Source organism: Hemitrygon akajei, chromosome 5 (genome assembly GCF_048418815.1).
Source record: "Hemitrygon akajei chromosome 5, sHemAka1.3, whole genome shotgun sequence".
In the NCBI taxonomy this organism is placed as follows: Eukaryota; Metazoa; Chordata; class Chondrichthyes; order Myliobatiformes; family Dasyatidae; genus Hemitrygon; species Hemitrygon akajei.
In genome coordinates, this window is record NC_133128.1 from 187,137,731 (window position 1) to 187,149,841 (window position 12,111).

Here is a 12,111-nt window from a genome sequence, read left to right on the forward strand (position 1 = left end):
TGTTACATTGTACGTTATTATATTTTGGGGGCAGGGTTTTCTTATATACGATGTTGCTATTTGGGGTTTAATAAAATGTACATTAGGAGTAATTACACTCATGTCAATTTTTGCCGACATTCCTACAATCTTTCTGTGCTTCCAGATGATACCAGCCACCTTTGATCCTATCACCATCCCCATTCCAACGTCATACTTCATGCTGATTCCTCATGGTACAAAACTGTGGTGATATCACATGTCACATGTCAGAACGTGATTAGACAGAGTTCGGAGCATGCGTAGAAATAACAGAATGATCTAGAAGCTTGTATGGTTAAAACGTAGTTGCTGTTTGCTGTTAAATAAAAGTTCTAGTTATGTTCTTCCAGAATATATGTCTTTATGAGTAACCCACGGCACGTATAAAGAACACAACACCTACAGCACTTCTTCCTCATTCAATCTTCAAATATTCAACTAAATTAAATTTGATGTGCTGTAAATGGTTGATTCATCTCTGCACATTACCTATTATTATTTAATTATTTATGGTTTTATATGCATAATTTACCTATTATTATTTAATTATTTATGGTTTTATATTGCTATATTTCTACACTATTCTTGGTTGGTGCGACTGTAACAAAACCCAATTTCCCTCGGGATCAATAAAGTAAGTCTGTCTGTCTGTCATCACATTCAAAGCATTGCCTGTGAATTTGTTCTGTAACCTACAAAAAAGAACAGCAGAGGAGGACAAAGGGCTTAATTAGGAAAAGGAAAAAAGATTATGAGAGAAAGCTGGCAGGGAACATAAAAACTGACTGTAAAAGCTTATATAGATATGTGGAAAGAAAAAAATTGGTCAAGACAAATGTAGGTCCCTTACAGTCAGAAACAGGTGAATTGATCATAGGGAACAAGGACATGGCAGACCAATTGAATAACTACTTTGGTTCTGTCTTCACTAAGGAGGACATAAATAATCTTCCGGAAATAGTAAGGGACCGAGGGTCTAGTGAGATGGAGGAACTGGGGGAAATACATGTTAGTAGGGAAGTGGTGTTAGGTAAATTGAAGGGATTAAAGGCAGATAAATCCCCAGAGCCAGATGGTCTGCATCCCAGAGTGCTTAAGGAAGTAGCCCAAGAAATAGTGGATGCATTAGTGATAATTTTTCAAAACTCCTTAGATTCTGGATTAGTTCCTGAGGATTGGAGGGTGGCTAATGTAACCCCACTTTTTAAAAAAGGAGGGAGAGAAAAACCGGGGAGTTATAGACCAGTTAGTCTGACATTGGTGGTGGGGAAAATGCTAGAGTCGGATATCAAAGATGTGATAACAGCACATTTGGAAAGAGGTGAAATCATCGGACAAAGTCAGCACGGATTTGTGAAAGGAAAATCATGTCTGACGAATCTTATAGAATTTTTTGAAGATGTAACTAGTAGAGTGGATAGGGGAGAGCCAGTGGATGTGGTATATTTAGATTTTCAAAAGGCTTTTGACAAGGTCCCACACAGGAGATTAGTGTGCAAACTTAAAGCACACGGTATTGGGGGTATGGTATTGATGTGGATAGAGGATTGGTTGGCAGACAGAAAGCAAAGAGTGGGTGTAAAAGGGACCTTTTCAGAATGGCAGGCAGTGACTAGTGGGGTACCACAAGGCTCAGTGCTGGGACCCCAGTTGTTTACAATATATATTAATGATTTAGACGAGGGAATTAAATGCAGCATCTCCAAGTTTGCGGATGACATGAAGCTGGGCGGCGGTGTTAGCTGTGAGGAGGATGCTAAGAGGATGCAGGGTGACTTGGATAGGTTAGGTGAGTGGGCAAATTCATGGCAGATGCAATTTAATGTGGATAAATGTGAGGTTATCCACTTTGGTTGCAAGAACAGGAAAACAGATTATTATCTGAATGGTGGCCGATTAGGAAAAGGGGAGGTGCAACGAGACCTGGGTGTCATTGTACACCAGTCATTGAAGGTGGGCATGCAGGTACAGCAAGCAGTGAAAAAGGCAAATGGTATGTTGGCATTCATAGCAAAAGGATTTGAGTACAGGAGCAGGGAGGTTCTACTGCAGTTGTACAAGGCCTTGGTGAGACCACACCTGGAGTATTGTGTGCAGTTTTGGTTCCCTAATCTGAGGAAAGACATTCTTGCCATAGAGGGAGTACAAAGAAGGTTCACCAGATTGATTTCTGGGATGGCAGGACTTTCATATGAAGAAAGACTGGATCGACTAGGCTTATACTCGCTGGAATTTAGAAGATTGAAGGGGGATCTTATTGAAACGTATAAAATTCTAAAGGGATTGGACAGGCTAGATGCAGGAAGATTATTTCCGATGTTGGGGAAGTCCAGAACGAGGGGTCACAGTTTAAGGATAAAGGGGAAGCCTTTTAGGACCGAGATGAGGAAAAACTTCTTCACACAGAGAGTGGTGAATCTGTGGAATTCTCTGCCACAGGAAACAGTTGAGGCCGGTTCATTGGCTATATTTAAGAGGGAGTTAGATATGGCCCTTGTGGCTAAAGGGATCAGGGGGTATGGAGAGAAAGCAGGTACAGGGTTCTGAGTTGGATGATCAGCCATGATCATGCTGAATGGCGGTGCAGGCTCGAAGGGCCAAATGGCCTACTCCTGCACCTATTTTCTATGTTTCTATTTAATTTATGCACTTTATTTATGCATAATTCAATTGTAGATTTAATTCTTAGTTTCCCAAGTTATTGTGTGCTTTACACCCTAGTCTGGAGAATCATGGTCTTGTTTGTACGTATATAGTTAAATGACAATAAACTTGACTTGACTTGAAAAACTAAGGTGGTGACCTGCAACTAACGGACTCCTGGATTGGCTTCAGTGATGACTGGCTTCATAGCTGTCAATACACTTCTGTGAACTTCAGTTCTGAATGTTATTTGCTTATTTTTATTGTTTACACATTTTGTTTTTCCTCTGGATGTTTGCCAGTCTTTTTTTAAATGGGTTCTGTTGTGTTTCTTTGTTTTGTGGGCTGCCTGTAAGGAGATTAATCTCAAGGTTGTATATAGCATACATAATATATGTACTTTGAATTTTGCAAGCAGTTTCTCTTATCAATGGAGCTTGTGTTTGTCCACTCACAGAATCAGCTTAAGTTATCGTTTAGTTTAATTATCAACAGGAAGCAGACACCTGACAGAGTTGTAAAGGAGAAATCAAAATAACTTTCTCAATCAGAATACAATGGAGCCAGAAATAAGAAAAAGGTCTGGAGCTAAAAGAGGCAATGAAAGACAATAAGGGGAATGGGAACTATCCTACATCCCCAGCAACTTATGGCAGAAATATCTTTGGAGATTGTCAAGCAAAAGTAACATACAGGCATATTGTCATTCAGAGTTTGACAAAGCTCTGGTATTGTTTCTAAAAATGTGTTCTGTTTCTTACATAGGTTCCTTGGCTCTGGGAAACAAGACAGTGTTGGTACAGCTATCCCTACCAGGTAGTATCTGCCTTAAACATTTTTATGTCAGATTTGCAGCAACTGTAACAATTAATTATTATATTGTGTGAGATAGTGAATCAATTGGCACACAACATCTTTCTCTGTATTGTCGTGGTTTGCCTGATTTAAGGGTTTTCCACAGCTTTTCTACATTATGTAGGAACGATAATGGTGGTTGTCTCTCATGTCCAACTATGGCAGGAGACCTGAGCAGGAGAGTTTTTAGAGTGGAGAAGCTGTTGCACTCTCAACCTCATGGGTCTGGATCCAGTGTCACAAGGTAGGGTCCTCCTTGGTTGTCTTCTGTGCCTTGCCCTGCCCTTCGTTCTTCACAGAACATTGCAGAACAGCCTTCCTGGCCATTGGATCTCACTGTAGATCTCATCATCCAGTCTGCCAGAGCTGACTTCACATGCTAGGACAGGCATGTTCCTATCTCTCTGGTCTACGAAGCCCACTGGGTCCCCTCACCTAGTTTAGACAACATGTCGAAGCGGTGTACCAGGGTGCGGCCGTTGTCGCATGCAAACAGCTACTTGGAACCACAGGTGAGAGCCGAGTGTCCAGTGGGGCCACAGGTGAGTGAGCTGTCCCAGAATGCCACATCACCAGAGGAGCTACCTCTCCCCGGACACACTGTGTATAAAAGAAATTACACAGGTCTTGTTTAAATGTACCAGTAGTGACTGGAAACTCATCCCTATTGTCGGTACTAAAAGTGCCATGTACAGTAGTCACAGTGATTTACTCTGCTGCCAAAAACAAGTATCCAAAAGGCTGAGGTCCAACAAAATGCTAAAGGTGACAGATAGACAGTGAGTGGATCCCTTGATGCTTTCCAAAAGCTCCAGCACATCCTCTTTCTTAATATCTACATGCTCAAGCTTTTCAATACGCTGTACGTCATCACTACAATCACCAAGATCCTTTTCTGTAGTGAATACTGAAGCAAGTTATTCATTAAGTACCTTTGCTATCTCCTCCGGTTCCATACACACTTTTCCACTGTCACACTTGACTGGTCCTATTCTCTCACGTTTTATCCTCTTGCTCTTCACATACTTGTATGGGCTTCTTTAATCCTGCTCACCAAGGCCTTCTCATGGCCCCTTCTGGCTCTCCTAATTTCATTCTTAAGCTCATTCCCGCTAGCCTTATAATCTTCTAGATCTCCATCATTCTCTAGTTTTTAAGAACCTTTCAGAAGCTTTTCTTTTCTTCTTGACTAGATTTTCAACAGCCTTTGTACACCACGGTTCCTGTACCCTATCATCCTTTCCCTGTCTCATTGGAACATACTGATGCAGAACTCCACTCAACTATCCCCTGAACATTTGCCACATTTCTGCCGTACATTTCCCTGAGAACATCTGTTTACAATTTATGCTTCCAAGTTTCTGCCTGATAGCTTCATATTTCCCCTTACTTCAATTAAACACTTTCCTAACCTGTCTGCTCCTATCCCTCTCCAATGCTATGGTAAAGGAAATAGAATTGTGATCACTTTCTCCAAAATGCTCTCCCACTGAGAGACCTGATACCTGACCAGGTTCATTTCCCAGTACCAGATCAAGTACAGCCTCTCCTCTTGTAGGCTTATCTACATATTGTGTCAGGAAACCTTCCTGAACACCCTAACAAACTCCACCCCATCTAAACTCCTTGCTCTAGGGAGATGCCAATCAATATTTGGGATATTCTCCCACCACAACAACCCTGTTATTATTACACCTTTCCAGAATCTGTCTCCCTATCTGCTCCTCGATGTCCCTGTTACTATTGGCTGGTCTATAAAAAACACCCAATAGAGTTATTGACTAACTTCTGCCCACAGAGAAGTTTCTAACTTCTGCCCACAGAGACTCCATAGACAACCCCTCCATGACTTCCTCCTCTTCTGCAGCCTTGACTCTATTTCTGATCAGTAGTGCCACGCCCCCACCTCTTTTGCCTCCCTCCCTGTCCTTTCTGAAACATCTAAAGCCTGGCACTCTAAGTAACTATTCTTGCCCCTGAGCTATCCAAGTCTCTGTAATGGGCACAACATCATAGCTCCAAGTACTGATCCACGCTCTAAGCTCATCCACTTCGTTTGTGATGTTTCTTGCATTAAAGTAGAGACATCTCAAGATATCAGTCTGAGCACATCCCTCCTCTCTCACCTGCCTATCCTCCCTCTTGCACTAACTGCCCCTTCCTCCATCTCTTCAGTTCGGTTCCCAACCCCCCCAGCAGTTCTAGTTTAAACTCTCACCATTAGCCTTAGCAAACCTCCTCTCCAGGATATTGGTCCCCCTGGGATTCAAGTGAAACCTGTCCTTTTTGTACAGGTCACACCTGCCTAAAAAGAGGTCCCAAAGATCCAGAAATCTGAATCCCTGCCCCCTGCTCCAATCCATCAGCCACGCATTTATCCTCCACCTCACTCTATTCCTATACTCACTGTCATGTGGCACTGGCAGTAATCCCAAGATTACTACCTTTGAGGTCCTGCTTCTCAACTTCCTTTCTAACTCCCTGCAGTCTGTTTTCAGGACCTCTTCCCTTTTCCTACCTATGTCGTTGGTACCAATATGTATCATGATCTCACATACATATATACATACACAGTGCCTATCAAATATATTCACCCACCCCCCCTTGGAATTTTTCATCTTTTATTGTTTTACAACATTGAATCACAGTGGATTTAATTTGATTTTTTTGACACTGATCAACAGAAAAGACTTGTGTCGAAGTGAAAACAAATTTCTACAAACTGATCTAAATTTATTACAATTGTTAGAATTGATCAAAATAATTGATTGTATAATTACTCACCTCCCCTCAAGTCAGTATTTAATAGATGCACCTTTGGCAGCAATTACAGCCTTGAGTCAGTGTGGATAGGTCTCTATCAGCTTTGCACATCTGGACACTGCAATTTTTCCCCATTCTTCTTTACAAAACTGCTCACTCACTATATTGCATGGGATGGGATTGCATGGGAATTATGAGTCAACAGCCCTTTACAAGTTCAGCCACAAATTCACAACTGGATTGATGTCTGAACTCTGACTTGGCCACTACAGGACATTAACTCTGTTGTTTTTAAGCCATTCCTGTGTAGCTTTGGCTTTATGTTTGGGGTCATTGGCTTGCTGGAAAATAAATCTTCTCCCAAGTCACAGTTCTCTTGCAGACTGCTTCAGGTTTTCCTCCAGAATTTCCCTGTATTTTGCTGCATTCATTTTACCCTCCACCTTCACCAGCCTTCCAGGGCCTGCTGCAGTGAAGCATCCCCACAGCGTGATGCACCCACCACCATGCTTCATGGTAGGAATGATGGTTTTTGATGATGTTTGGTGTTTGGCTTACACCAATCATAGCATTTAGTTTGATGGACAAAAAGCTCAATTTTGCTTTCATCAGACCATAGAATATTCTTCCATCTGACTTCAGAATCTCCTACATGCCTTCTGGCAAACTCTAGCCAAGATTTCATGTGATTTTTTCAACATGGCTTTCTCTTTGCCACTCTCCCGCAAAGCTACAATTGGTGAAGCACCCGGGCAACAATTGTATGCAGTCTCTCCCATCTTAGTCACTGAAGCTTGTAACTCCTCCAGAGTTGTCATAGGTCTCTTGGTCACCTCCTCACTAGTCCTCTTCATGCAAAGTCACTCGGTTTTTGAGGATGGCCTGCATTAGGCAGATTTACAGCTGTGCCATATTCTTTCCATTTCTTGATGATTGACTTAACTGTACTCCAATGGATATTGAGAGACTAGGAAATTTTCTTGTATCCATCTGCTGACTTGTGCTTTTCAATAACCTTTTCATGGAGCTGCTGGAGTGTTCTTTTATCTTTGTGATGTAGTTTTTGCCAGGATACTGACTCACCAGCAGTTGGACCTTCCAGATACAGGTGTATTTTTACTACAGTCAGTTGAAACACCTTGACTGTACACAGGTGATCTCTGTTTAAATAACTATGTGACTTCGAAAACCTGCTGGCTGCATCAGTGATGATTTGGTGTGTCATATCAAGGGGGTGAATACTTATGCAATCAGTAATTTTCTATTTTATATTTTTAATGAATTTAGATCACTTTGTAAAGATCTGTTTTCACTTTGACACGAAAGAGTCTTTTCCTGTTGTTCACTGTCAAAAAGAGGCAAATGAAATCCACTGTGATTCAATGAAAAATTCCAAGGGGGGTGAATACTTTTATTGGCACTGTATATATATATACATGCCTAAGACTTTTGCACTTTTGCACAGTACTGTATTTCAGAGGCAGGGTACAATGCAGTGACTTTGACTAAAGACAACTTTGTTGGCAAGAAAGTTTTATGGGATTGAAAACGCTGTTACTGTAAATGTGCTTGTTGCTGTTGTAATTAGATGACCAAATCTCATTTCATTAGTGCTAATAGGTAATAAAAGAGTCACGTTTCAGCATCAAGGAGGACATGTTGAGATTGAATTGCTGAAAAATATGTTGGATAACTGCTTGGAGGTGAACTGGTATATTGCCTCAGTTTCACTGAGAGATTAACAAAGAGGAAATTATTGCTGCATTCGTGATATAGAGCTGTGTTTAACAAGAATGCCTAATCATGTATGCCCTCCAAAATTATGAAATTGGCAAAAGCCCAGTTTAAAATTGTGTTAGGGTGGCTTATACTCAGAATGACAGTTCACAGTGAGGACAAAATCAATGTGTCACCAGAAAGTCATCACCCCTTGAAGGACACACTTTCAAAAATACACACTATGGCTGTGATGGAAGAGACACTGCAGGAGAAAGGGAAGAAGAAAGTTCCATAATCCTATGACTGGGATAGTGAGGTCTTAGAACTGACTTATATGCCAGGAGGGATATCTTGCACGCTGAAGGAATGGCTACAGACCCATAACAATCACATTCAAATGGCTGGGTAGGTAGTGGCTGAAATGAGAAACCCTGCAAAAGTTGCAAACTCCATCAGGTCCATCACAGGCAGCATCCAGCTTCCAGGAAGCCTTCAAAAGATGATGCTTCAAAAGGCAGCTTCCACTATTAAGGAGCCCCATTACCTACAACATGTCCTCTTTTCATTGCTACCTCAGGGAGGAGGTACAGGAGCCTGAAGGCACACACTCAACAATTCAGGAACAGTTTCTTCCCCTCTGCCATCAGATTTCTGAGCACTACCTCACTACTTTTTTCTTTTTTTTTTGCCCTTGTTTTGTATTTCTTATTTAATTTATTTATATATAAATGACATATATATAAATAGCCCCTCCATCAATCTTCATATCATCTGCAAACTTGGCAACAGAGCCACTAATTCAATCATCTAAATCATTCATCTAAATCATTAATATACAGCATTAGAAGAAGGGGTCCCAATGCCAACCCTTGAGGAACACCACTAGTCACTGGCAGCCAATCAGACAAGGATCTTTTTATTCCCATTTGCTGCCTCCCTCCAGTCAGCCAATACTCTAATCATGTTAGTGACTTTCCTGCAACACAATGGGCTCTTAACTTGATAAGCAGCCTCATGTGTGGCATCTTGTCAAAAGCCTTCTGAAAGTCCAAATATACAATATCCACTGCATCCTCTTTATGGATCTTACTTGTAATCTCCTCAAAGAATTCCAACAGGTTTGTCAGGCAAGATTTTCCATTAAGGAACCCACACTGACTTTAACCTATCTTTTCCTGTGTCACCAAGTACTCCATAAACTGATGCTTAACGATTGACTCCAACATCTTCCCAACCACAGAGGTCAGGCTAACTGGTCTATAATTTCCTTTCTGTTGCCTTTCTCCTTTTCTAAAGAGTGGAGGCACATTTGCAATTTTCCAGTCCTCTGGTACCATGACAGAGTCCAATGAATTTTGAAAGACAATTGCTAATACCTCCACAATCTCTACCGCTACACCTTCCAGAACCCTCAGGTGCAGTTCAACTGACTCTGAGGTCTTTCAGTCTTTTGAGCACCTTCTCCCTTGTAATAGTAACTGCATTCACTTCTCTTCCTTCACACACTACAACATCTGGCACACTGCTAGTGTCTTCCACAGCGAAGACTGATGCAAAATACTAATTTAATTCATCTATCATCTCCTTGTCCCCTGTTATTATTTCTCCGGCCTCATTTTCTAGTGGTCCTATATCCACTCTCATCTCTCTTTTATATTTTACATACTTGAAAAAAGCTTTTACTATCCACTTTAATATTGTTTGCTAGCTTGCTTTCATATTTCATCTTTTCCCTTCTAATGATTCTTCAGTTGCTCTCTGTAGGTTTTTAAAAGCTTCCCAATCCTCTACCTTCCTGCTAATTTTTGCTTTGTTGAATGTCCTCTTTTTTGATTTTACATTAGCTTTGACTTCCCTTGTTGGCCACGGTTGTATTATTTTGCCATTTGAGTATTTCTTTGTTTTTGGAATATATCTGTCCTGCCTCTTCCTCATTTTTCCCAGAAACTCACACCATTGCTGCTCTGCTGTCCTCCCTGCCAGCAGCTCCTTCTAATTTATGTTTGCCAACTCCTCTCTGATATCACTGTAATTTCCCTTACTCCACTGAAATACTGCTACATCAGACTTCACTGTCTCCCTATCAAATTTCAAGTTGAACTCAATCATATTGTGATCACTGGTTCCTAAGGGTTCTTTTACCTTAAGCTCCCTAATCGCCTCCGGTTCATTACATAACACCCAATCCAGTATAGCTGATGCCCTAGTAGGCTCAATGACAAACTGCTCTAAAAAGCCGTCTCATAGGCATTCAACAAACTCACCCTCTTGAGATCCATTACCAACCTGATTTTCCCCAATTGATCTGCATGTTGAAATCTCCCATGACTATCATAACATTGCCCTTTTGACATGCCCTTTTCTATTTGCTATGTAATCTGTGGTCTACATCCCAACTACCATAGGGAGGCCTATATATAATTGTCGTCTGGGTCCTTTTACCCTTGCAGTTTCTTAACTCAAACCACAAGGATTCCACATTTTCTGATTCTATGTCATATCTTTCCCCTGATTCGATGCCATTCTTTACCAGCAGAGCCACACCATCCCCTCAGCCTACCTTCCGATCCCTCAGAATCAATACGTAACCTTGGACTTTCAGCTCCCAACTACATTCATCCTTCAGCCACGATTCAGTGATGGCCACTTCATACCTGACAATCTGTAATAGTGCAACAAGACCACCCACCTTATTTGTTATACACTGTGCATTGAGACATAACACTTTGAGTACAGTATTTGCCATCCTTTTTGATTCTGCATCCCTAATGCACTGATACTCACCCTGTTGGCCACAATTTTGTCCTATCGTCTGCCTGCCTTCCTGGCAGTTTGACTGCACGCAATCTTTGCTTTTTTTTACCATCCGTTCTTTCCCAAGTCCCTTCACTCTGGTTCCTACTCCCCTACCAAATTAGTTTAAACCCTCCCAACAGCTCTAACAAACCTGCCCGTGAGAATATTGGTCCCATTGAGTTCAGGTGCTTTTGTACAGGTCATACATCCCCCGGAGTAGGTCCCAATGATCCAAGAAGTTGAAGCCCTGCCCTCTGCACCAGCTTCTCAGCCACACATTAATCTGACAAATCATCCTGTTTCTACCCTCACTGGCACATGGCACAGGTAGCCATCCAGAAATTACTATCCTGCTTCTCAGTTTTCTACCTAGCTCTCTAAATTCTCTCCTTGGGACCTCATTGCTTTTTCTTCTTATGTCATTGCTATCAATATGTACCAAGACATCTGCCTGCTCTCTCTCCCTCTCTAAAATGTTGTGGACGTGATCCAAGACATCCCTGACGCTGGCAACATACCATCCAGGTGTCCCGTTCATGCCCACAGAATCTCCTTTCTGTTCCCCTGACTACTGAGTCCCCAATCACTACCATTCCCCTTTTCTCCCTCTTCCCCTTCTGCACCACAGACCTATGTTCAGTGCCTGTAACCCAATCTCTGTGGCATTCCCCTGGGAGGTCATTCCCCACAACAGTTTCCAAAACGGTAATCTTGTTATAGAGGGGAATGGCCACAGGGGTGCTCTGCACTCACTGCCTATTCACATTTCCATTTCTCCTGACAGTCACCCAGCAAATCTGCAACTTCGAAGTGACTACTTCCCTGTAACTCTGATCGATCATCTCCTCACTCTCCCATACAAGACAAAGGTCATCCAGCTGCTGCTGCAGATCCCTAACTTGGTCTTCAAGGAGCTGCAGCCGGATGCACTTCACGCAGATCTAGTTCCCTGGGAGACTCTGGGTTTCCCAGGATTCCAACATCCGGCATGAAGAACACACAACAGCCACTTACTACACTAGGTACAGTAAGAGAGAGAAAAAAGAGAAGCTTAATAGTAACTTACCTAGAGCCAGCACCTCTTGTCAGCCAAAGCCTCCTTTGTGAGCCAAAGCCTGAGACTTCTACTCTCACCACTAGCCTACTCCCAACAAGTGCCACCCCTCTTGTCCCTTCTGTACTTTTATTTAATTCACTGTGCTCTGCTCCCACCACTGATGGGCCTCTGGAATACCCAAAAGCCCACAAAGCTCTCCTTTTAAACTAGTGTTGCCGACCTGCGAGAAACCTCATCGCTGTGCTGTGCTCCTGCCG

At 42.1% G+C, this 12,111-nt stretch overlaps 1 protein-coding gene across 2 annotated transcripts in view; it reads left to right on the top strand.

The window, feature by feature from the left end:
- Nucleotides 1-12,111, top strand: part of LOC140728560 (ceramide synthase 6-like) — a 292,767-nt gene that overhangs the window by 212,348 nt on the left and 68,308 nt on the right. For both annotated transcript variants that reach the window (XM_073047476.1, XM_073047477.1), the window contains exon 5: nt 3,430-3,480. In XM_073047476.1, the coding sequence (XP_072903577.1) occupies nt 3,430-3,480 (51 nt within the window). The remainder of the gene's footprint in view (nt 1-3,429; nt 3,481-12,111) is intronic.